This window comes from Oncorhynchus mykiss, chromosome 23 (assembly GCF_057628025.1).
Source record: "Oncorhynchus mykiss isolate SJ-2025 chromosome 23, ASM5762802v1, whole genome shotgun sequence".
Lineage (NCBI taxonomy): Eukaryota > Metazoa > Chordata > Actinopteri > Salmoniformes > Salmonidae > Oncorhynchus > Oncorhynchus mykiss.
In genome coordinates this window covers 37,212,640-37,240,008 of record NC_143044.1, presented here as the reverse complement: position 1 = coordinate 37,240,008, position 27,369 = coordinate 37,212,640, and the positions used below count along the sequence as shown (strand labels likewise).

The following is a 27,369-nucleotide window of genomic DNA, read 5'->3' as shown; positions in this document are numbered from 1 at the left end:
TTGTACATTTAACTTGTCATTACATCTGGTTGGCAAGCATGTGAATGGTTTGTGTCTGGAGTGTGTGGTCGATGAAACGGTGGAGCATATGTTGTTATATTGTTGTAAGTATGTTGAAGAGAGGGAAAGATTGAAGTGTAGGGTCATTGAGGTTGGACGGGTTGGGGGGGGGGGGGGATTGGAAGGAATTGTGGGGATGGGGGAGGGTCTATTAGAAGTTAGTAGGGCTCTTTCATATTCTCAGAAGTACTGAGTTAAATCTGAGGATTTAAAAATGTTGTAAACTGTGATTGCCTATACATTCCAGCACAGTAGGTGGCTGCATGCACCTTTAAAGTTGGTTTGCGGACAGCCATTATATCATAGAAGAAGAAAAAGAAAAAGGAGAAAAAAGCGTTAATAGTACTCTTTGTCCATTTCGATACGCCATAGTTAGTATAAACTTCCTCCAGTCAGAATTAATCCAAACATAACTCAAGAAATCTGTCATTCATTTTGACGTTTTTGCCTAGGATATCTAACTACGATGCTTGGTGCAGTATTTCAAAATTAAAATATTTGCTTGAAACGAGGCTTCTCTCAGAAGAATCCCTACTCTTGACCAATCAGCGACGTAGACTTCGGCTCCGAACTTCGCCTTGCCTCTCGGAAAAATCCCGTGTGCCCTAACTGCCGAAAAACACCTCACAGATTTTCAAAACTAACAAAAACGTCACAAAATGTCGTCATGATATTTGCACGAAGTCTTCCGAACTGTTTTGGATGGGAAGCATGCGGACGCTGAAGCATCTGTGGTTGCAACCCAGTCTAAATTGGGTTGTTGGTTAGGTTAGGGACGTCCCAATGAGCCCGAGTAGCACTAACCATTTCATCTGTCGCACTGCTAACGTTAGCTGCTTGAGAGTGACTTTCAACCGTTTGCTAGATGTTGGACATGAATTTTCACCACGTGGCATCGTCTGTGGTGAAAACTCTACTAATTTCATTTTAGTGTTTGTGACCACTCGCAGTGGCCATACATATACTTATGTACATTCTTTTTTTGGCTCGCTGCCTAAAGGGGTGCGGCTGTCCGAGGCTGTAAACAATACGTGTACGCCGCCAACCTGGACGGGTGAACATACAAAACTACAGAGAAGAGGGACTCGCCCTGGACCCTCTGGCCACCTCGGAGAGTCAGAATCCACCACAGTTCAGCAGCGGCCCTCTGACTTGGAATAACAGCTAGCTAGCAAGGCAACCCAACTAATTGAAAACGTTGCAAATACCGCCAGACAGAGGAAGTTGTTGGAGGATTATCAAGGCACGCATATTTTCATCGAGTAGTCTCTGTACACCCTTGATCAGATTAGGTAAATCGCCGCAGTACTGTCTTTGTCTACACTCATGTACTGTAAATGTACTGCAGCAAATGTTTTTTTATAAGCCCTCAACTCTTTACGAACATTGAAAAGGTGTGATTGATGGGTGAGCACCGAGCCTTTCTCACTACTGTTCAGCTGCAGTTTTTGTTCAATGGTAATACGTGTAGTAATAATTATTACTTTATAAAATAGTTGTACTTGTTGGATGTCTAAACAAGTGTTCCTGTATGCAATGTAAGACTAAACCAAATACTGCCATCCACATGTGACAGTTTGTTGCATTTGTGATGATTGAATAGGCCACAATTAAACACAGTTAGTTAGATTGTCATTGTGTCAATATTTGTATTTTTTGTGTTTTATTGAACCTTAATTTAACTAGGCAATACAGCCATCTCTGTGTGTACATGCATATTCACATCTTTGTGTTTCTGTTGCAATTTCCCCAGCCCAGTACTCATCACACACACCCCTACAAGCCACCATGGAGGATGACCTGATGTTTAGTATGGAGGAGGTGGGCAGTGCTCAGCATAACCCAAGGAAACAGAGAACCCCAGGTCAACATGCTCCATCCCTTAGCGAAGCTAATGATAGCGGTGAGGACGACTACTACATCTGTCCCATCACAGACGACCCTGTCAGCCAGGCCAAAGACATCTGTGGCTATCTGAAGAACCTGGTCCACAGCAATCAGCTGTCCAACTCTCCCCAAAACTCCTTCATGTACAAGGTGAGCAGCAGTAGTGTAGGTGCAATATTACCAGGGTTCAGAAGATTCTTTAAGTACCAGCTGACTGGCAACATGTTGCCATGTACTGTATTGCTCTAATGTCAGTATGCAAAATGCTGAGCTCTTGCGCACACTGCTAGAGAGAAGGAGAATGCCATCTGTGTGTGATTGCATTGCTGTGGCTGACAGCAGGTCAGCTCCCTCTCGTCTCTACTCTCAGAACAGGAAGTACCTAGAGAGCAGCTCTCACCTCACATGATGATGTCATATGTAAACAACCCTTTCACAACACGGGTCGCAACCCTTGGCCTTTTGATCCAGTAGGCCAGCCTGTAGAGTGGGGAATAATAAATAGCCCTCCCTCAGAGTTCGGCAGACTGTTTGAGATGTAGAATTTATGGGTTGCCATGTTGGAAGCAAGTTCCAAAACACATTCTACTGGCAATAACATGATAATATTTCCCTTTTCATGGAAAGTTCAACACCAACATAGTCAACCAATCGCATATATTTTGCTCTGCTCCTCACATATGGTTAAGTTGCTAATATTAAGCAGTTCATTTCTCTGCCTCTCCACATAGAATGAAACAGAAACAGAGAAGGAAACTCCACAACAACGGTCAGTTGAGTTTGGGGCGTTATCTGACAATGGACGGGTACGTTACTCACCACGTTGTTTCATTCCCCCCTCCTTTTGCATCAGTGACTGCCTCCTTCTTCCTCACCTTCCCGTCATTAATTCAGTCTTTAAATAATTTCTTCCTTCCTTCCATTGTATTTGCATGACCTGTTTTATCTAACCATTAGTTCCTTAGTTGTAATTTGATCTTCCCTAACCCATGCAGGAGTCCTCAGGAATATATCAACAGTTAGGCTAATGCAAATCTAATAAGCACATGGGTGAAACAGGGTATTGTTTCTTATTCTAAATGTAATTTTCAGCTCTACTGCGGTGCAAACTGTATCAGAAAAGCAACAGGCAGACAGGCTGTTTATACTGTACCATAGCTTACCACTACTTTGTCTTATATCTGGTGATGCAGTTTTGTGAGGAGGTAGTGTCTGAGCACAAGGCCACAACCACAGATGTACTGTATATGATATCATTGAGGGTACAACCACAGCTATGCTGTATATAGTATCATTGGGGACGTGTGAAGGGACACTCAAACTGCAGGTGACCAGGGACTGACGTGCAATGCCCAGTGTGTGTTTCTCACCAACCAGACGTGGCTTTCTGCCTGTTAAAAACATGACCTTCGTCTATCAATGTAAATAGTTTAGGCTAAATATACACTAGGTGGATGTCAGTTGCCACCTACTGCTTATTAGGTGCTGCACTGTGGTTGCCCTCAGCTCCAGCTTCTACAACCTAATGTGTGTGTATATCGGGGGTGGGGGGTTGGATTAAAAGCAGAAGAGACATTTCCATCTCTTAGAGTAACGTTATATCTTATCTAAATTGCAGAGTGTGTGTGGCATAGTGAGTAGGTCACGCCGTCCACTAAATGCTCTTTCGTTTTTCCATGTTGTTTTAGTAGATGTCTAGTTCGGATTTGCTGTACTTGACGCACATGTGCTTTGCAAGGCTGCAGAAAGGTTTCAGCATGGAGGTAATTTTTGTTGTCTCTTGGTTCCCTGCTGTGTTCGACCAAAGCGCTGATTGTTACCGGGACCTCCATGCAAAAAATCTGCATGTAGACACATTGCCAATACGATTGGATTACCTAGTCAGTTGAAGGTGAAATTATTTGCTGGAAAGTGGAAGCTAGGTACTGGCAATTTCTTAGCTAAGCTATCTAGCAAAGTGATTGCTTTGTAGTTTGATAGCTAGCTAACTAGCCTGAATGTTAATGAACTTATCTTTGTAACTTACCACCATACCGTAAAGCAACACACGAGTTGAAAACACGTGATACACAGAACGGACTGCAGCCTAGTGCAACATCCTCAACGCAGCGGTGCGGACCGCTCCATTGACAATGAATGACTTGCGTCAAACTCTTTGCTTTCCCGAGGGAACTGGTGGACATGACAGGCTGACTACACCGCTCACGACACGTGCGCGAGTGTTGCAAAATTAATTTAGAAATCTATATTATTCAATTATTGCACCCACACTGCTCGCGCGCGCCAACGAGCGTCTGCGTTGCCAAGGGCTAAAATAGAAGTTCTATTTGTGATGCAGATCGCTCTGCAAGTCCTGCCTCTCCCATCTCCTCATTGGTTTATAGAAGCAGGTACCCACGTGGGTGACAGAAGACGAACAAAGTCAGTGGCGGTAATGCACCTAATTTATGAAAGTTGGCAATCGTAATATAAAGTCAAGAGAAGAAAAAGCCTGGAAGGATGAGAGATGACTAGAAACAATTCGGTTGACTGTTGTTTGTGTGGATTAATTGGTGGAGTAGAGGACCTTGTGCATATCAGGTAAAATAACAACTCAATGTTTATATCCCAGGACAAATTAGCTAGCAACAGCAAGCTAGCTAAATAGGACAAATTAGCTAGTGTGTGCAAGCTAGCTAGCTAAATTGCCATAAATGTTTCATGCTTTTCGACCTGTCCCCAAATTAATATAATTGGTTCAGAGTTTGTTTTGATATTTTAACCTGCATGTCATGATCACGTTTGCAGGTGCATTACCACCACTGACCTTGTTCGTCTTTCTGTCACCCACGTGGGTATAACCAATGAGATGGCACGTGGGTACCTGCTTGTGGGTGTAACCAATGAGGAAATGGCACGTGGGTACCTGCTTCTATAAACCAATGAGGAGATGGGAGAGGCAGGACTTGAAGCGCGATCTGCGTCACAAATTGAACTGACTTTAATTTTAGCCCTTGGCAACGCAGACGCTCATTGGCGCGCGCGATTAGTGTGGGTGCAATAATTTAATAATATAGACTTCAAAATGTATTTTGTAACGCTTGTGCACGCGATGTGAGCGGTGTCGTCAGCCTGTTAGTTCTGATAAAGCTGAGTACAACAGTCCTGACATTCATGTGTAGTCAGGAGTTTTTCCTGGTTAGGCCTCAGACAAGAAAAGCTCCTGTGCTGGCTGTGGTTGTAAAATGAATCTGGTGACAGCACGTTAATGATCTATGCTATTGTGCAATGTAGAGCTCTTGGGTGACTTTCAGATAGGACAGCTAATGTGAGACGTTTTATCCTCCTAGTAGGTCAATAGAAAGACTCCTATTTCTACATTGATACTTATATATCATAGGGCCAAGAGTTTTCCATGGTCAGGTTATGTGGTCAGGAAAAACTCTTGGCCCAGTATCATATCTCATGATTCATTATGATTATCTTTTGCTGAAAGTTCCTGAAGCAAACTTCTCATGATCCTCTGTTGATTTGTCTGCTTATCATATCTCTCCCTGTATTGTTTTCCTCTATCAATTCAAAAGAGGGATTTTGAGCACATACAGTTAATCAAACTTACTCACCTGACAGATAGGGCAGGTGTGCATCAGTGCTGCAGTCTTCTCGTTCACAGCCGCTGCCTTCTTAGCAGCCGCTGCCTTCTTAGCAGCCGCTGCCTTCTTAGCAGCCGCTGCCTTCTTAGCAGCCGCTGCCTTCTTAGCAGCCGCTGCCTTCTTAGCAGCCGCTGCCTTCTTAGCAGCCGCTGCCTTCTTAGCAGCCGCTGCCTTCTTAGCAGCCGCTGCCTTCTTAGCAGCCGCTGCCTTCTTAGCAGCCGCTGCCTTCTTAGCAGCCGCTGCCTTCTTAGCAGCCGCTGCCTTCTTAGCAGCCGCTGCCTTCTTAGCAGCCGCTGCCTTCTTAGCAGCCGCTGCCTTCTTAGCAGCCGCTGCCGCCTTAGCAGCCGCTGCCTTCTTAGCAGCCGCTGCCTTCTTTGCAGCCGCTGCCTTCTTTGCAGCCGCTGCCTTCTTAGCAGCCGCTGCCTTCTTTGCAGCCGCTGCCTTCTTTGCAGCCGCTGCCTTCTTTGCAGCCGCTGCCTCCTTGGCATCAGTCAACAAGTTCAACTTCAACTTGAGAGTGGAGCATTACAAATCATAGCCTATCACTGTGATTCGATATGTTGATTATTTAAGTCAGGTGTTAGAGCTGGGCTGGGACAAAACTCTTTACACACTCTTGCTCTTCATGACTTCCTGCAATGACTGAAACAGACCAAAGCAGGAGAATAGTGTTCCAGGTTGAAACAGTGTACCTAGTTGAGAGGTGATAAGACTCGGGCACTCCCAATGGTTCTGGAAAACAGAAGGTGAAAATCAGGTTTGCAATTTGGCATCAATAACATGATGGTAATTCTACCTAAAAAACAAAACAAATGTGTGAATACCAATTAATTTAAAGACCCACCATAGCAGGTAGGACTTAAGTTTACACACTGTAACCTGGCCTACTAGCTATACTAAGGATCTGCTGTCCAGAGAGTAACAGCAAACATATCAATGTTTTCCCGCAGTAAAGTAAGCACACTGAATCGTGAGGATGCTAATCAGTCCATCTTTGAAACCTCTAAAAAAGCCAGACTAAAATAATACAGCTAGCTGGGGTAGCTACAAGTGAAGTAGGCTACTCACCCATGGACACAAACACACTTTATCAAGAATGCCTAGTCCTAGCTTCACCATCTATCTATCATGTTAGCAAGCTAGACTGTTGGTTTATAAAAGCCAAAGAAAGCTAAACTTGTTTTTATGAATTTTTCGTGCATTTAAATGGCTAGACAAATAGACAGCAAATGTAGCCATCTAGTCAGGCTAATGTTGTTAACTAGCTAGCCATGAGCTAGCTAGCTAGATAACATGCATTTTCAATTTAAAACTTGCCCATGACAGTACACAGAATTGTCAATTTAAAAAAAACTTTAGCCAATTTATTAATTACTAAATGTAGCTAATATTAACATTACATGTGGCTAACATTAACATGCCTGTCCCGTCCAGATCATCATGGATTTGGTGAGTGATGTGAATCTTGAGACAGGAATTTGTAGTTCTTTATGATAGCCACATTAGCAGCTAATTAAGCATTTCATTTTTGGAGGGGGGTAAATATAGGCTAATATATTGATAAGTCACCTTGTCTGAGAGCGATTTACACGTTTATGAAAACGTCACGCCAGGGTAAGTCTATACAAAAAGTGTTTCTAAAATCCACAATGGATAAAATTAATGATGGATAAACTATTTGAACCATTTCCGTGTTTGACCGGCAGGTTTTATGGGTATTATGACTCATACTGTGCTTGGCTATGGTGCCAAAGATTTTTATAACTAACCCAAGATAGACCACAGCTTGTCGTTTCCAATGGGAACAAATGAGTCGTTGTGGGCAGAACAAGCAAGGAAGGGGCAGAAAAAGCAAGGAAGGGGCAGAGCCAAGCATGAGCTAGCGAGATCTTATTGGCGCGTTCTAGCATGTACAGTACATTCGGAACGTAATCAGACTCCTTCACTTTTTCTACATTTTGCTACATTACAGCCTTCTTGTAAAATCATTTAAATCATTTTTTCCCCTCATCAATCTACACACAATACCCCATAATGACAAGACAAAAACAGGTTTTATAAATGTTTGCAAATGTATAATAATACATTTTCTAAAAATGAAATATTACATTTACATAAGTATTCAGACCCTTTACTCAGTAATGGTTGAAGCACCTTTGGCAGCAATTACAACCATGAGTCTTCTTGGGTATGACGCTACATGCTTGGTACACCAATTCTTCTCTGCAGATCCTCTCAAGCTCAGGTTAGATGGGGAGCGTTGCTGCACAGCTATTTTCACATCTCTCCAGAGATGTTCAAGTCCAGATTCTGGCTGGGCCACAGAAGGACATTCAGAGACTTGTCCCTAAGCCGCTCCTGCGTTTTCTTTGCTGCGTGCTTAGGGATGTTGATCTGTTGGAAGATGAACCTTTGCCCCAGTCTGAGGTCCTGAGCACTCTGGAGCAGGTTTTCATCAAGGATCTCTCTGTAATTACAAACTGAAATTAGACAAACTATTAGAATTTTTGCAAACAGGAAGTTGACTAGTCGACTGCTCTTTACCAACTTCATTCTGCAGCCATCGCCTGCATTGTAAAAAGATCTATGGTCAACCACTAATTAGGGTGTTTTTGTTTGACCCATGCGAACGTGACCAAAGACATGACTGAAACAGGAACCAACTTTTCTGGAAATTATGTATAAATTATAAAGAAAAAATGTATAAACAATGGCACCACTGCCATGTTGATCTGAGCCTTGCTGTCGGAAAACCACATGAGTGTCCGACTCCCTGCAGCACATGCAGTCTGGAGGAGAGGAGAAAATGTGCGTCTTAAAAATAATACTTACGATTTGTTTTTGTTTTTTGGGCTGACAAAAAAATCTACCAGAATTCCATGACTGTCACATCCTTAATCTGTGTGTTTTCATTTATGTTTCCCCAGTGTCTGTAGCTTCCCTTAGCATAAGCTGTGATACAATGTGATAGTTATCTAAAAGATGAGTCTTGTTTCCCATTGTACCAGGCAGCGTGGAATAGAGCCTTAGAGAAGGCCAAGGCCATGCCTGATCTCTGGGCTGAGTTTCACCTGGAGGAAGTCAAGACAGAGCCATGCATACGATACAGGTACAGATGTGTGTGTGTGTGTCAGTAGTTGACAAATACACATCATCCCCACACCCCTGCCCTTTCTGTAGGTACAGTACATTATATAAACATCACTGCATTTCCTATGGCCCTTACAAGTTTTTCTTGGCCTGTGCACAAATTTCCCTTGTGGCAGATATCTGGGCTGTCTGCCTGCTCACGCCAAAACACTTAGTCTGAAGCCAAAAGGAATGTAACCACATTTTGCACAGAATTTGAGAGAAATAAGCTTTTTTGTACATTTGGAACATTTCTGGAATTTTTTATTTCAGCTCATGAACATTACTATTTATTTTAGCCAGGTCTACGGAAGCATGATATGAAGAAAATGTAGCCTATTTCAGAAGAACAGAGTAGCATATTCTGAGTCGTCCTTATGTTAGGCCCTAATCTGGCTGGCTGTGAGCTACACTAGTTCATTTAGCAGACAAGAATGCATGTGCTGTTTCTTGCCTTAGAATATTATCTCACCCATCAGACTATTCTCAATTTAATCTTGTCTTTACATATTCTAAATCATATACAGTGGGGCAAAAAAGTATTTAGTCAGCCACCAATTGTGCAAATGCTCCCACTTAAAAAGACGAGAGAGGCCTGTAATTTTCATCAAGGTACACTTCAACTATGACAGGCAAAATGAGAAAGAAAATCCAGAAAATCACATTGTAGGATTTTCCATTAATTTATTTGCAAATTATGGTGGAAAATAAGTATTTGGTCACCTATAAACAAGCCAGATTTCTGTCTCTCACAGACCTGTAACTTCTTCTTTAAGAGGCTCCTCTGTCCTCCACTCATTACCTGTATTAATGGTACCTGTTTGAAGTTATCAGTATAAAAGACACCTGTCCACAACCTCAAACAGACACACTCCAAACTCCACTATGGCCAAGACCAAAGAGCTGTCAAAGGACACCAGAAACAAAATTGTAGACCTGCACCAGGCTGGGAAGACTGAATCTGCAATAGGTAAGCAGCTTGGTTTGAAGAAATCAACTGTGGGAGCAATTATTAGGAAATGGAAGACATACAAGACCACTGATAATCTCCCTCGATCTGGGGCTCCACGCAAGATCGCACCCCGTGGGGTCAAAATGATCACAAGAACGGTGAGCAAATGGGCTCCCAGAACCACACGGGGGGACCTAGTGAATGACCTGCAGAGAGCTGGGACCAAAGTAACAAAGCCTACCATCAGTAACACACCACGCCGCCAGGGACTCAAATCCTGCAGTGCCAGACGTGTCCCCCTGCTTAAGCCAGTACATGTCCAGGCCTGTCTGAAGTTTGCTAGAGAGCATTTGGATGATCCAGAAGAAGATTGGGAGAATGTCATATGGTCAGATGAAACCAAAATATAACTTTTTGGTAAAAACTCAACTCGTCGTGTTTGGAGGACAAAGAATGCTGAGTTGCATCCAAAGAACACCATACCTACTGTGAAGCATGGGGGTGGAAACATCATGCTTTGGTGCTGTTTTTCTGCAAAGGGACCAGGACGACTGATCCGTGTAAAGGAAAGAATGAATGGGGCCATGTATCGTGAGATTTTGAGTGAAAACCTCCTTCCATCAAGGGCATTGAAGATAAAACGTGGCTGGGTCTTTCAGCATGACAATGATCCCAAACACACCGCCCGGGTAACGAAGGAGTGGCTGCGTAAGAAGCATTTCAAGGTCCTGGAGTGGCCTAGCCAGTCTCCAGATCTCAACCCCATAGAAAATCTTTGGAAGGAGTTGAAAGTCCGTGTTGCCCAGAAACAGACCCAAAACATCACTGCTCTAGAGGAGATCTGCATGGAGGAATGGGCCAAAATACAAGCAACAGTGTGTGAAAACCTTGTGAAGACTTACAGAAAACGTTTGTCCTCTGTCATTGCCAACAAAAGGTATTTAACAAAGTATTGAGAAACTTTTGTTATTGACCAAATACTTATTTTCCACCATAATTTGCAAATAAATTCATTAAAAATCCTACAATGTGATTTTCTGGATTATTATTCTCATTTTGTCTGTGATAGTTGAAGTGTACCTATGATGAAAATTACAGGCCTCTCTCATCTTTTTAAGTGGGAGAACTTGCACAATTGGTGGCTGACTAAATACCTTTTTGCCCCACTGTATGTGTGAAAATAGTTTTGATTTAGAATGGACCAGGGTCGGGGGAAAAGATATGTCATCCGTATGCACTTGAATAGCGAATGAAGGGACTATTTTCCCGTGGTTAATTTTCATGCCAAGCAGGTAGGCAACTCCTGTTGTAAATGTGCTTAATATTAGGGAAGTTGAGAAATAAATATAGTAGGCCTAGCCTATAGAAAGCTGATGGGATCCTCCTCATTTTTAGAGGCTATCAAAACACTTATTTCAATTCATATTTAATTTATTTCACCTTTATTTAACCAGGTAGGCCAGTTGAGAACAAGTTCTCATTTACAACTGCAGCCTGGCCAAGATAAATCAAAGCAGTGCGACAAAAACAACAACACAGAGTTACACATGGAATAAACAAACGTACAATCAATAACACAATAGGGGGAAAATCTATATACCGTGTGTGCAAATGAGGTAAGGCAATAAATAGGCCGTAGTGGCAAAGTAATTAAATCAAATGTATTTATAAAGCCCTTCTTACATCAGCTGATATCTCAAAGTGCTGTACAGAAACCTAGGAAGAAACCTAGAGAGGAACCAGGCTATGAGGGGTGGCCAGTCCTCTTCTGGCTGTGCCGGGAGGAGATTATAACAGAACATGGCCAAGATGTTCAAATGTTCATAGATGACCAGCAGGATCAAATAATAATAATCACAGTAATTGTCGAGGGTGCAACAGGTGAGCACCTCAGAACTAAATGTCAGTTGGCTTTTCATAGCCGATCATTGAGAGTATCTCTACCGCTCCTGCTGTCTTTAGAGAGTTGAAAACAGCAGGTCTGGGACAGGTAGCACGTCCGGTGAACAGGTCAGGGTTCCATAGCCGCAGGCAGAACAGTTGAAACTGGAGCGGCAGAACAGTTGAAACTGGAGCGGCAGCACGGCCAGGTGGACTGGGGACAGCAAGAAGTCATCAGGCCAGGTAGTCCTGAGGCATGGTCCTAGGGCTCAGGTCCTCCGAGAGAAAGAAAGAATTAGAGAGAGCATACTTAAATTCACACAGGACACCGGATAAGACAGGAGAAATACTCCAGATATAACAGACTGACCCTAGCCCCCCGACACAAACTACTGCAGCATAAATACTGGAGGCTGAGACAGTAGGGGTTGGGAGACACTGTGGCTCCGTCCGACGATACCCCCGGACAGGGTCAAAAGGGCAGGATATAACCCCCACCCACTTTGCCAAAGCACAGCCCCCACACCACTAGAGGGATATCTTCAACCACCAACTTATCATCCTAAGACAAGGCCGAGTATAGCCCACAAAGATCTCCTCCACGGCATAACCCAGGGGGGTGCGCCAACCCAGACAGGAAGATCGCGTCAGTGACTCAACCCACTCAAGTGACTCACCCCTCCTAGAGACGGCATGGAAGAGCACCAGTAAGCCAGTGACTCAGCCCATGTAATAGGGTTACAGGCAGAGAATCCCAGTGGAGATAATTACAATTTAGCAATTAAACACTGGAGTGATAGATGTGCAGAAGATGAATGTGCAAATAGAGATACTGGGGTGCAAAGGAGCAAAACATAAATAAATAAATAACAAAATGGGGATGGGGTAGTTGGGTGGGCTATTTACAGATGGGCTATGTACAGATACAGTGATCTGTGAGCTGCTCTGACAGCTGATGCTTAAAGTTAGTGAGGGAGATACGTCTCCAGCTTCAGTGATTTTTTCCAATTCGTTCCAGTCATTGGCAGCAGAGAACTGGAAGGAAAGGCGGCCAAAGTAGGAATAGGCTTTGGGGGTGACCAGTGAAATATACCTGCTGGAGCGCGTGCTACGGGTGGGTGCTGCTATGGTGACCAGTGAGCTGAGATAAGGCAGAGCTTTACCTAGCAAAGACTTATAGATGACCTGGAGCCAGTGGGTTTGGTGATGAATATGAAGTGAGGGCCAGCCAACGAGAGCATACAGGTCGCAATGGTGGGTAGTATATGGGGCTTTGGTGACGAAACTGATGGCACGGTGATAGACTGCATCCAATTAGCTGAGTAGAGTGTTGGAGGCTATTTTGTAAAAGACATCGCTGAAGTCATTGTGCCAAAGGTGGTCCTATTCTGCTCAAACTCCAGGGCTCTCATGAAGTGTTTGATTTGGTAGAGGGATTAGAGGGACAGTATGGCACTGAGTACCAGGCCATTAGAAAGTGTGGTATGCTACTAATGACCATCAGAGCACAGTTTTGGAGAAGCCTAGTTACCGTTACTCAACGGTCATGTGGAATTTGGTTGCGGTCATGACTCGTGGCTGCCGGACAACTCTAGTCGTAACCTCACTCTACCTAAGCCTCTCTGGTCTCTTAGCCAATGGCATGGTGCCATCTTCTTGTCCCATGCCCCCAGTAGCAGTGGCTGACTCCTGACTGGAATAAAAACCCTGGTACACAGAGTTCTAGGCAGAGACATACAGTGCCTTGCGAAAGTATTCGGCCCCCTTGAACTTTGCGACCTTTTGCCACATTTCAGGCTTCAAACATAAAGATATAAAACTGTATTTTTTTGTGAAGAATCAACAACAAGTGGGACACAATCATGAAGTGGAACAACATTTATTGGATATTTCAAACTTTTTTAACAAATCAAAAACTGAAAAATTGTCCGTGCAAAATTATTCAGCCCCTTTACTTTCAGTGCAGCAAACTCTCTTCAGAAGTTCAGTGAGGATCTCTGAATGATCCAATGTTGACCTAAATGACTAATGATGATAAATACAATCCACCTGTGTGTAATCAAGTCTCCGTATAAATGCACCTGCACTGTGATAGTCTCAGAGGTCCGTTAAAAGCGCAGAGAGCATCATGAAGAACAAGGAACACACCAGGCAGGTCCGAGATACTGTTGTGAAGAAGTTTAAAGCCGGATTTGGATACAAAAATATTTCCCAAGCTTTAAACATCCCAAGGAGCACTGTGCAAGCGATAATATTGAAATGGAAGGAGTATCAGACCACTGCAAATCTACCAAGACCTGGCCGTCCCTCTAAACTTTCAGCTCATACAAGGAGAAGACTGATCAGAGATCCATAAAAAGTGTTGTTTAAAGTTTGCCACAAGCCACCTGGGAGACACACCAAACATGTGGAAGAAGGTGCTCTGGTCAGATGAAACCAAAATTGAACTTTTTGGCAACAATGCAAAACGTTATGTTTGGCGTAAAAGCAACACAGCTCATCACCCTGAACACACCATCCCCACTGTCAAACATGGTGGTGGCAGCATCATGGTTTGGGCCTGCTTTTCCTCAGCAGGGAAGATGGGAAGATGGATGGAGCCAAATACAGGACCATTCTGGAAGAAAACCTGATGGAGTCTGCAAAAGACCTGAGACTGGGACGGAGATTTGTCTTCCAACAAGACAATGATCCAAAACATAAAGCAAAATCTACAATGCAATGGTTCAAAAATAAACATATCCAGGTGTTAGAATGGCCAAGTCAAAGTCCAGACCTGAATCCAATTGAGAATCTGTGGAAAGAACTGAAAACTGCTGTTCACAAATGCTCTCCATCCAACCTCACTGAGCTCGAGCTGTTTTGCAAGGAGGAATGGGAAAAAATGTCAGTCTCTCGATGTGCAAAACTGATAGAGACATACCCCAAGCGACTTACAGCTGTAATCGCAGCAAAAGGTGGCGCTACAAAGTATTAACTTAAGGGGGCTGAATAATTTTGCACGCCCAATTTTTCAGTTTTTGATTTGTTAAAAAAGTTTGAAATATCCAATAAATGTCGTTCCACTTCATGATTGTGTCCCACTTGTTGTTGATTCTTCACAAAAAAATACAGTTTTATATCTTTATGTTTGAAGCCTGAAATGTGGCAAAAGGTCGCAAAGTTCAAGGGGGCCGAATACTTTCGCAAGGCACTGTATGCTTGGCAGGACAGACTGTGTAAATATTTTGCCTCTGGGTCTGTTATATGTCTTATCGGTGTGTATGGCTGACCCAGTCTCAGACAAGCCAAGCATTCATAATCTGTACATACAGTGTGTTTGAAATTCTCCCCCTAGGATCGGATCCAGTCTAGAGAAGGAACCCTACAAACTGTTAATGATCCCAATGGTGAGAATTGATTGTGACGTGTAACGTCAAGTTCACATGGGTGATAAATGCATTCCCACATGGTCTTTGGGTCTGGGCTCTGACATTGAACATCACCAAACCAAGGGAATATCTCACAACCCCTTTTAATCCTGGGGGACGTGACATCATAGATTAGACTATTTTCAGGTTATGGATGACTATATTTGGACTATTTGAGGATAAGCAGAGCAGGTCCTGGTTAGAACAAATCCAAGTACTCTAATGTTTGTCAGTTTCTGTTTTCAGTCCCCTTGTTCTAACCCCGACCCCTTCAGTATATGGACTAATTTCTAGTCATCACCATATTGCTAAAACAAGTCCAGAATTCTGGACCATATAGAACTGAATAATAATGTTTGATCAATGGATGTTTATTTGCTTGATCTCTCCACAGGTACAAGGCTATCACAGCGGAGTGGTCTCAAGACACAGTGCACATCAAGATGTCTGGCCAGGTATGCCTCCACTCCTAAATCAGCAGTAATCTATGTTATTATTCATCAGAACATTGTTGGACTTGTGGATATGTATGTGGAATGTAGTAACACTGTTTACATGAATGTGAAAGTCTTCCAAAGCTTGGTGAGTTGAGTTTCTCAGCAATTATTGATTTGTCTTTTTGGTTTCTCACAGCCTTTTGGACGCGGTGCCATGAGGGAATGCTTCAGAACGTAAGTGTCACACACTTTATCTTTAATAATTCTCCATACGGCCTGGTCTCTTATTGGCCTTTTGTTCCTGCAAGTTTCAGAGCCGTGTGATCTTTCCTCTTCATGCAGTGTAAACAAAATGACAAGACGGTACGAGCTGCTCAGGTCCCCAATCCACATTCCACAAATATCTCCCTGACCCATTTAGTCCAGTTTAGAGCCCTAGATAGATCCCTAGACAGAAACAAACATTCCATGACTACAACATTCTAATTCACATTCTCAATTCTCAAACTTTTCATGACAACATGGCACCCAGTGGAGTTCTCTATCTGAAAGTTTGTGACCTTATTATGATATTATGATCCCTTTCTGTGGGGACAGTGTAGCGGAGGCAATGAGGCATCCATCCTGTCTATATCAGACCACTGGCAGTCTAACAAATAAACCCTCACCCACTAACAAGCTCACGCATAGGTTCTCACCATAGAAAACATCTTTATGGTTTATCAGCAAAAATACACAAATCCCAAGAGATACGTGACTCAAACCCTTAGAAGTATTTCACCTTAGTTGGATTTACTCATTTAAATGTTCCTGTCATTTTAATACAGTGCCATTCTTCTAATCTTTGTCATTTTTCCATATTTCCTTTCCATCTTTCTGCAGGAAGAAGCTGTCTAACTTCTCCCACAGTAGTAACTGGAAGAGTGCGTGTAACTATGTGACGAAGCGCTACATGGAGCCTGTGGACAGGGATGTGTACTTTGAGGATGTCAGGCTGCAGATGGAGGCCAAACTCTGGGGAGAAGAGTACAACCGCCACAGGCCACCCAAACAGGTATGGATGGAACATTTAATTAACCAATGAGTCATCCAGTTGATTGGTCAATTGATTGATTGATTAGATCAGCCTTTCTTTAAGTATGGGTGGGTCGCGGACCTGTTCATGGTGGGTCTTAACCTTTCTGATCTCCCCATCCCGGATCCGGGGTCGTGAATACAGACTCAAGCTCATTACCATAACGCAATGTTAACTATTCATGAAAATCGCAAATGAAATGAAATAAATATGCTAGCTCTCAAGCTTAGCCTTTTGTTAACAACACTGTCATCTCAGATTTTCAAAATATGCTTCTCAACCATTGCAAAACAAGCATTTGTGTAACAGTGTTGATGGCTAACGTAGCATTTAGCGTAGCATTTAGCGTTAGCATTCAGCAGGCAACATTTACACAAAAAAACAGAAAAGCATTCAAATAAAATCATTTACCTTTGAAGAACTTCAGATGTTTTCAATGAGGAGACTCTCAGATAGCAAATGTTCAGTTTTTCCTGGAAGATTATTTGTTTAGGACAAATCGCTCCGTTTTCTGCGTCACGTTTAGCTACGAAAAAAACCCTGTATCCAGGATTGTGTAAATCTATCAGCAAGCTCATTAGCATAACACAACGTTAACTATTCATGAAAATGGCTAATGAAATGAAATTAATCTATTTGCTCTCAACACTGTCATCTCAGATTTTCAAAATATGCTTTTGAACCATAGCTAAACAAGCATTTGTGTAAGAGTATTGATAGCCTAGCATTGCATTAAGCCTAGCATTCAGCATGCAACATTTTCCACAAAAAAACATAAAAGCATTCAAATAAAATAATTTACCTTTGAAGAACTTCAGATGTTTTCAATGAGGAGACTCTGTTAGATAGCAAATGTTCCGTTTTTACAAAAAATATTATTTGTGTCGACTAATCACTCCGTTTTGTTCATCACGTTTGGGTAAGAAAAAAAAAGAAAGAGAAAAAAAAAAAGTCATTAAAACGCTAACTTTTTTCCAAATTAACTCCATAATATCGACAGAAACATGGCAAACGATGTTTAGAATCAATCCTCAAGGTGTTTTTCACATATCTATCGACGATAAAATCCATTGTGGCAGTTTACTTTCAATTCTGAAGAAATGGAACGCGCATGGACTTACTGATTACGCACACAGGACACCGGGCGGGACACCAGGTAAATGTAGTCTCTTATGGTCAATCTTCCAATGATATGCCTACAAACACGTCACAATGCTGCAGACACCTCGGGGAATATACAGAAAGCGCAGGCTCATTCCTGGCGCATTCACAGCCATATAAGGAGACATTGGAACACAGCGCCTTCAGAATCCGGGGCATTTCCTGTATGAAACATCATCTTGGTTTCGCCTGTTGCATTAGTTCTGGGGCACGCACAGATAATATCTTTGCAGTTTTGGAGACGTCAGAGTTGTGTCTTTCCAAGGCTGTCAATTCCATGCATAGTCGAGCATCTTTTCGTGACAAAATATTGCGCTTAAAACGGGCACGTCTTTTTATCCAATAATGACACAGCGCCCCTATAGGTTCAAGAGGTTAACGTGTTAGAGTAAAAGTATGATTTCATTAATTACTGGAATTGATTTGTCCAAGTGTAAATGGACTCTATTCATTGCGCTATCTGCTTAGCAGCTTAGCGACCCACACGACGCAGCGCTGTTGTTCAGCAGCAGATGATACGCTGTCAGACAATGACTTGCCATTCTCACTCGCCTTCACTCACCGATGTCATCAAATGACTTGTGTCATCAAATGGCGTCACGTTTGCCACAAGTTCTGACAGCTCAATTGTCATGAAATGCAAATACAGCGATGAGTTTCTCTCTTGGTTTAATACAAACTTTGAGGAACAACGAGGGGCGTCCACAATGTGTTTGGTGCGGGGAAGTGCTTAGTAATGATTCTCTCAAAATGAACAAATTAAAACAACACATTCTGACCAAACATCCACAGCATGATGGTAAACCCAGAGAGTTTTTTTTAGAACCGGGCAGAATGCTTCAGGAAACAGTGCTTCGACAGTGAGTAAGTCAACTAGCAAGGCATTGTTGTCATTTTATAACAGGCGATAGATAATAAGCAGAAATAAGGGAATATTATCTCTCAATGTAGATGTGAGTTTCTCTTTCAAACAATTCCCTTGTACACAGCTATTAACGTTAGTTAGATTGCTAATATTAGCCAAAGCAAGCAAGCTAGCTAGCTACTGATAGTGCAACACTAAGTTACAGTACATATGAAGATAAAAGGATCAGGCCTACTGTACATCTTACTGTAGAAAGGATTGTTGAAAACAAGTCTAGGTTGGAACTGTTTCTGTTAAAATACAAGTAATCATTTTTATTCTGAACTGGAATAAACTGATTGAAGCCAGATGCTTTTTGAGGCAAACCCACACATAGTTCTGGGTTGTTCATCTTCAGCAGGAAGCATGACCTCAGGTTTACATTCTCAAGCATTTATATTCTGGGCTCAGGTTTAAAAACTGAGCCCAGAATATAAATGCTTGTTGAAAGCTTCAACCAGCCACACACCTCATTAGCACTGTGTGTGTTTTTTCTGGTCTACATCTGTGTGATGTGCTCAATCAGTGTATTCCAATTCAGAATGCAAATTATTTATTGTATTTTAACAACCGTTCCAATCTAGATTTTTTTTTTCAACAATAGTTTCTACAGTGAGATGCAGGCAGTGCCTTAGACAGCTGCGCCACTTGGGAGCCTGGATAAAAATAAATCCTCATCAATCTATACACAATACCCCATAATGACAAAGCAAAAACAGGTTTTTAGAAATGTTTGCAAATTTTATTTAAAAAAAAATGGAAATACATTAGTTACGTAAGTATTCAGACTCTTTTCTATGAGATGCGAAATTGAGCTCAGGTATACCCTGTTTCCATTGATCATCCTTAGGATGTTTCTACAACTTGATTGCAGTCCACCTGTGGTAAATTCAATTGATTGATCTAGAGGTGAAAGAAACGCACACCTATTTAGGTTTAGGTGCTGGCTAGCGGAGTAGAAATCTTGAAAAATTAAAGGAGAGCTGCACACTCTAGGAGCACAGATGCAATAATTGAATGTAATAACCTAATATCCAACGTTTCGACAGACAAACTCCTAAGAGTGTGTGGCTCTCCTTTAAATTAAATTGATTGGACATGATTTGGAAAGGCACACACCTGTCCATATAAGGTCCTACAGTGCATGTCAGAGCAAAATCCAAGCCATGAGGTCAAAGGAATTGTCTGTAAATCTCGAGACATGATTGTGTCGAGGCACAGATCTGGAGAAGGGTAGCAAAACATTTCTGCAGTATTGAAGGTCCCCAAGAACACATTGACCTCCATCATTCTTAAATGGAAGAAGCTTGGAACCACCAAGACTCTTCCTAGAGCTGGCCACCCGGCCAAACTGACCAAGCGGGGTTAGAAGGGCTTTGGTCAACCTGACAGAGCTTGAGAAGATCTGCAAAGAAGAATGGGAGAAACTCCCCAAATACAGGTGTACCAAGCTTGTAGCGTCATACCCAAGAAGACTCAAGGCTGTAATCACTGCCAAAGGTGCTCCAACAAAGTACTGCATAAAGGGTCTGAATGTTTGTTCATTTTTGACATTTCTAAAAACCTATTAGTGTTTTGTCATTATGGGGTATTGTGTGTAGATTGATGAGGGGGGGAAAAACAATTGAATCCATTTTAGAATAAGGCTGTAACGTAACAATGTGGAAAAAGTCAAGGTGTCTGAATACTTTACAAATGCACTATAAGAGTGTTTTTAATGAGGTAAAATAAACATGAATAGCTATTTATATTATTATATTTCATTGTTATTTGTCTATATTGCATTTGTTTGAGGCATAAGGGCAATGAAAAGTACCGATATTTATGTATAGTTGAAGGTGTCAAAAGAGGGGGTCCCAGGAAAACACAGAATTTCTCATTTGGGTCCCAGGCTGAAAAAGTTTAGAAACCCCTGGATTAGATGATTGATTGTGGATTTTCCACGATTTTCTAACAATGAAACTAACCATTCTCACTCTCTCCCCCTCCCAGGTGGACATCATGCAGATGTGTGTGATTGAGATGATGCAGCGTCCAGGTAAACCTCTGTATCACCTGGAACACTACATTGAGGGGAAGTACACAAAATACAACTCCAACTCCGGCTTCGTCAAGGATGACAACATCAGGCTCACTCCACAGGTACTTCTTCGTCAAGGACGACAACATCAGGCTCACTCCACAGGTACTTCTTCGTCAAGGACAACAACATCAGGCTCACTCCACAGGTACTTCTTCGTCAAGGATGACAACATCAGGCTCACTCCACAGGTACTTCTTCGTCAAGGACGACAACATCAGGCTCACTCCACAGGTACTTCTTCGTCAAGGACGACAACATCAGGCTCACTCCACAGGTACTTCTTCGTCAAGGACGACAACATCAGGCTCACTCCACAGGTACTTCTTCGTCAAGGACGACAACATCAGGCTCACTCCACAGGTACTTCTTCGTCAAGGACGACAACATCAGGCTGTTACTGCTGTAAATGTGTTGGCCAACTTCATGGATTACTCCTGAGCTGCAGAACCCAACAATGCATCTTCATCTTTGTTATCAATTGAAAATGCTAGATTTGAAATTGTATCATTTTTCTTTGTTCTGTGTGTGAACTTCCAACCTATCAAAATGCCTGTAAACCACCATATTTTCGTTGTTTGCTGGTAACTAGTGATTTTCTGTCTGCCTGCAGGCATTTAGTCACTTCTCATTTGAGCGTTCGGCCCACCAGCTGATCGTGGTGGACATCCAGGGGGTGGGGGACCTCTACACGGACCCCCAGATCCACACGGAGAAGGGCAAAGGCTTTGGAAATGGAAACCTGGGTACGGCTTTCTCTCACACAGTCACACTGTTAGCAACACAAAGGTAGACTGACATTTTCAGTTGTGACCCACCTAGCGAAATACTTTCAATTAGATTGCAACATACTTGTATGTGTATTACAGGTGTGCGGGGCATGGCGCTGTTCTTCCACTCCCACCTGTGTAATAAGATCTGTAAGAGTATGGGCCTCACACCCTTTGACCTCTCCACTGCAGAGAAAAGCCAGCTGGACTGCACCAACAGACTGCTGGTGAGACCATAGAAATATATTGAAGTAGAATCAAAGTGTGTGAGACCGATGACACATAGCATCACATATCATCCTAGTTGTAGCCACAGGCATCGTATTACCACAGAAATTATATTAGCACATCACAGACAGGATACAACCGTGGAAATTATTTGAACACATGCCCGAGACGTCATGCAACTTTTATGCAGCTATTTAGAATTGTCTTTTAGTCCTCATATTTAACAATATTTTCAACCCTCCCCTCCAATCAGAGGTCGGCCCAGACGGTACTGAGGGGTAGTGAGGAACAGTGTGGTTCAGCTCGTGTTCGTACCATCTCAGTGGGCCGTGCGCCCCCACTTCTCTCCCGTCTGTCAGAGACCCTGACTGGGGACAACACTATAAGTGACTCCATCCCCTGCTCGCCCCTCGCCTTCCCTGGCTCCCCCCTAGGACAGCACTTCTCTATGGGCTCCATGGGAAAGTCTCCTCTGGGTAGGAACAGGGCTTAGAGGTTATAGTACACCCAAATAACACTTATCTAATTGTATGTTAATCTAGAAGGTTATCTGTGGGCCTGTGATGTCAGTGACCCAACATCTGGGTTTGTTTTATTAGCTGCAGCCCAGCATTAGCATGACGTTCCAAATAGCATGCCTAAAGCCCCATAAAAACAAACTAACCGGTGTTGTTATTTGATACCCTAGACTAGAGGTTGAATGAACAAGGGCTCAGTTTGAGATATAGTTGAACTCAACTCTTTAAAAAATCTGCCATTCTTCTAATCTAACATCTGGTTTCCCACCCTCAGATTGGTATTTTGTAAATGAGATGGATGAACGGGAGAAACACAACAACCGCAGCCACAGCCCAGAACACAAGGTCAGTGAAGGCTTTGTGGAAATGGCTCTTACGAATCCTGATCACAAGAATGACATTAGTTGTGGTTGACATAAACTGAGGCCTGTGCTTGTTTTCTGTAGGACTCAGAGAATGGAGGAGACAGTGGGTGTCCAAGTGAGAGGAGGAGTGAAGGGGACCCCAACGATGGGGGACATTACTCTTCTCTACACCAACACTCAGTCTTGGTGAGCTTGTCAGTCATAAATACTTTATGGAAACAGTCAACTACTTCCTCTTTAGTCTTGTATTGTTTCTAGCTGACACCAAAGTTATTGTTCATGTTTGCTCACCATTTACATTTGATTAATTGAGCAGACGCTCTTATCCAGAGCGACTTACCGTAGTGAGTGCATACATTTTCATACTGGTCCCCCGTGGGAATCGAACCCATAACCCTGGCATTGGAAGTGCCATGCTCTACCAACTGAGCCACACTGGACCACCATGACATGGATTCTCTGACGCCCCAACATCAAAAGCTGTTAACCTATTACTCTCTGTATGTGTGAATCTGACCTTCTCTTTAGCTCCGTTTATGTCACCATGTAGGCCCGCCCCACCTCTACAGCAGTCTGAGTCGGATGGGTAAACAAAATAAATGACCATTATCAAAGCCACCTTCGCTATAATCAAATAACCCCTTGCTCATCTTTGTCGCCCCCTATCCTTTGCTCACTAGTGTAGAGTTCCTGCTGTCTAATCTATGGCTCCATTCCATGGGATAACTGACAGCTAACTGGGTTTTTGCTGCTGTGTCTGTCTCCTTGCTAGAGAAAGGTTCCTAGCAGATCCTCCCTTAACCCAAACCTAAATTATCTTGCTGTAAACGTCTCCAACAGCCAACAGCCCTGTCCTCTGCATGAAGGGGACTAACCCAGGCCTTTGCAGGGTGGAGCACTGACGTTGCACTGTGTCAGTTGATGATTTGACACATGCTTGTTTTCTAAGGATGTATGCTTAGTAGGGGCAAAGGTTTTATTGCACCCAAGAAAAGGAATTCAAACTCAGCAGCCGCCCTGTGTTTTGGTCTTATTCTATGTGTGTCCTTGTTTGGCCTCTCCATGTCAACATGTTCACCTGCTCCCTCCCTGATCAAATCACCTAACCAATCAATAGGTCTGTAACTGCCTGTTCCATCTCTCACTGCATACCTGTGGTATGATTAGCATTAGTGTTAAATCAGATATGTACAAGTTGAGGCTTGAGTACTATGAACATGCATACATATACAGTGCTTCATTGACCTTTTCTATGCTCTCTGTCTGTCTAGCTGACAGATGAGAAATGGAGTGTCTACCACACTTCTCGTTCTCACGTCCACCGGCCATCCTGTGTTGCTGTGGAGGTGGAGAGACTCGACTCCATGATCCTGGAGAGGAAGACCGGGAAGTCCATCCTGGGGAAAGTGAGTGGCTGGAACACACACACACATGCACGTACACACACTAAAAACACACAATAAATCGCCTTTTGCCTCTTCCCCAGGTCCACCTGGCGATGGTGAATTACCACGAGGGTGGTCGGTTCTGTGAAAAGGAGGAGCAGTGGGACCAGGACTCAGCCATGTACCATCTGAAGACGGCAGCCATGTGTGGGGAACTAGAGGCTATCATTGCCCTGGGACAGTGTTACCTACAGCTGCCACACCATATACTGTCAGAGATTGAGCTAGAGGTATCTCTTTCTCTCTATCTCTCTACCTCTCTCTCTAATTCACAATGTGTCTTTTGACTCCTTCTCTATATTGTAATTCCATGCTGTATGTTGTTTTCTTGTGATCAGGACAACTCAGGGAGCCGTATGAAGGGTTTCAAGTTCCTGCTGCAGGCTGCTGAGGCAGGAGACAGACCCTGTATGATCCTGGTGGCCAGGGCCTTCGACACCGGCATCATCCTCTCACCAGACAGGTCAGAGACTGGGGGGACATATCAGATATCAACTAATGATGGGACCATCTATGATGAGAAGCTATCAACCCAGAACAATACAGATTACACAAATAATAGAGAGCAGTCCCCAAGACACAGACTATATCAGGACTGTGAAATGGATGTTAAATGAAAAGCGCCTCTTCATAACAAACCTATAAAAACCTCTGTGGTTCTCAGGTCCCAGGACTGGAAGGAGGCGGTGAGCTGGTACAACTGTGCCCTGAACATGACGGACTACGACGAGGGGGGCGAGTTTGACGGCATGCAGGACGAGCCTCTCTACCTGCTGCTGGCCAGAGAGGCTGAGATGTACCAGGAGGGGGGCCATGGCCTGGACCGAGACCCACAGAGAGCAGGTAAGTAAGCAGAGAGAAACACAGCTGAACTTAAACTAGAACTAAACCCTAACTTGAGCCCTCGGTGTGATAACCTCTGTTGTACTTACAGTGACTAACCACAGACTCTCTCTTTCTCTGGCACAGGTGATCTGTTCACACAGGCAGCAGACGCAGCCATGGAAGCAATGAAAGGCCGACTGGCCAACCAGTACTATATGAAAGCAGAGGAGGCCTGGGGCATGATGGAGTAGGAGACAGAGGGGACGTCACTCTGCAAGGCCAAAGGAATCGGCTAATGTAGTGATGGATACTTCTCCCTAATGTTTTAAAGTTTACAGACTGTGATTTCCTAAATGCAGTGTGAGTGTATGATCTGTGTGTGACCATTTATGCAGCTGTCCTCTGGCCTAACTGTGTTTCTTGGTGATAACTGAAGGAATTGTCTTTATTTTACACTTTCTATTTGGAACTGGTCTTTGTCTTTTCATCTATTTTCCCCTTTTCTATTCCTGTCCCCATTGCCCTTTTGGATATACAGTGTATTCAGACCTCTTGACCTTTTCCACATTTTGTTACGTTACAGCCTTATTCTAAAATGGATTATTTTATTTGTTTCTTCTCATCAATCTACACACAAAACCCCATAATAACAAAGCATAAACAGGTTTTTAGATTTTTTTTGCAAATGTATATATATAAAAAAAAATGGAATTATCACATTAACATAAGTAGTGAGGACTTTGTTGAAGCACCTTTGGCAATGATTACAGCCTTGAGTCTTCTTGGGTATGACGCTACAAGCTTGGCACACCTGTATTTGGGAAGTTTCTCCCATTCTTCTCTGCAGATCCTCAAGCTCTGTCAAGTTGGATGGAGAGCATCACTGCACAGCTATTTTCAGGTCTCCAGAGATGTTTGATCGAGTTCAAGTCCGGGCTCTGGCTTGGCCACTCAAGGACATTCAGAGACTTTACCCTGAAGCCACTCCTGTGTTGTCTTGGCTGTGTGCTTAGGGTCGTTGTCCTGGTGGAAGGTGAACCTTGGCTCCTGTCTGAGATCCTGAGCACTCTAGAGCAGGTTTTCATCAAGGATCACTCTGTTCATCTTTCCCTCTGCTGACTGATCTCCTAGTCCCTTCCTCTGAAAAACATCCCCACAGCATGATGCTGCCACCACCATGCTTCACCGTAGGGATGGTGCCAGGTTTCCTCCAGACGTGATGTTTGGCATTCAGGCCAAAGAGTTCAATCTTGGTTTCATCAGACCAGATAATCTTGTTTCTCATGGTCAGAGTCTTGAGGTGCCTTTTGGCAAACTCCAAGCAGGCTGTCATGTGCCTTTTACTGAGGAGTGGCTTCCGTCTGCCCACTCTACCATAAAGGCCTGATTGGTGGAGTGCTGTAGAGATGGTCTCCACAGAGGAACGCTAGAGCTCTGTCAGAGTGACCATCAGGTTCTTGGTCACCTACCTGACCAAGGTACCCTTCCCCAGATCTGTGCCTCGACACAATCCTGTCCCGGAGCTCTAAGGACAATTCCTTCGACCTCATGGCTTGCTCTGACATGTACTGTCAACTGTGGGACCTTATGTAGACAGGTGTGTGCCTTTCCAAATCATGTCAAATCAATTGAATTTACCACAGGTGGACTCCAATCAAGTTGTAGAAACATCAAGGATGATCAATGTAAACAGGATGCACCTGAGCGCAATTCTGAGTCTCATAGCAAAGAGTCTGAATACTTATCTAAATAAGTTTATATATTTATATATATATATATATATATATATATACACACACATTTACAAACAATTCTGAAAACCTTTTTTCACTTTGTCATTATGGGGTATTGTGTGGAGATGGATGAGAAAAAACAATCCATTTTAGAATAAGGTTGTAACAAATGTGTTAAAAGTCAAGGGGTCTGAGTACTTTCTGAATGCACTGTATGAATGTGGTTGCAATTTAGAAGCAAATTACTAAACTGAAAAGAAGTTTGATTTTGTAAAATGAACATTTCATGAACAAATAGCTTTTGTTGACTTTGTTGGTTTTGCCTATCACTTCTGTATGTTAGTAATAGACTTACCGAGTGCACTTGTTGCATTGTTTGCATGCTTGTGTATAAATTAATGCATGGAAGTAGCTATATGTAAATGTCTCTTTGGAATACATAAACGTCTATTGCATTGTAAATTTGAGTATACAGTACCAGTCAAAGGTTTGGACACACCTCCCCATTCAAGGGTTTTTCTTTATTTTTTACTATTTTCTACATTGTAGAATAATAGTGAAGACATCAAAACTATGAAATAACACATATGGAATCATAAAGTGCAAATATATTTTTAATTCTTCAAAGTAGCCACCCTTTGCCTTGATGACAGCTTTGCACACTCTTAGGATTCTCTCAACCAGCTTCATGAGGAATGATCCTTCAACAGTCTTGAAGGAGTTCCCACATATGCTGAGCACTTGTTGGTTGCTTTTCCTTCACTCTGCAGTCCAACTCATCCCAAACCATCTCAATTGGGTTGCAGTCGGGGGATTGTGGAGGCCAGGTCATCTGATGCAGCACTCCATCACTCTCCTTGGTCAAATAGCCCTTACA

General features: G+C 43.0%; 1 protein-coding gene across 15 annotated transcripts; it reads left to right on the top strand.

Moving 5' to 3' along the window:
• The first annotated feature begins 362 nt into the window (after positions 1-362).
• On the top strand, positions 363-26,954 carry LOC110502851 (eukaryotic elongation factor 2 kinase). 15 transcript variants are annotated; one of them, XM_090217404.1, is made up of 18 exons: positions 363-1,352; positions 1,814-2,097; positions 2,679-2,753; positions 8,588-8,688; positions 15,346-15,406; positions 15,585-15,622; positions 16,271-16,442; positions 20,521-20,670; positions 21,222-21,354; positions 21,478-21,605; positions 21,860-22,082; positions 22,399-22,469; positions 22,571-22,675; positions 23,761-23,895; positions 23,976-24,164; positions 24,273-24,397; positions 24,599-24,777; positions 24,904-26,954. In XM_090217404.1, exons 2-18 carry the CDS (start codon positions 1,849-1,851, stop codon positions 25,008-25,010), a joined length of 2,241 nt encoding a protein of 746 aa, XP_090073530.1. In that variant the 5' UTR covers positions 363-1,352; positions 1,814-1,848; the 3' UTR covers positions 25,011-26,954. The 15 variants fall into 15 exon arrangements, 14 of the variants coding, with proteins under 14 accessions (XP_090073530.1, XP_021436862.3, XP_021436863.3 ...); XM_021581187.3 differs by having other exon boundaries at positions 20,521-20,799; XM_021581188.3 differs by having other exon boundaries at positions 363-1,518.
• Positions 26,955-27,369: the final 415 nt, after the last annotated feature.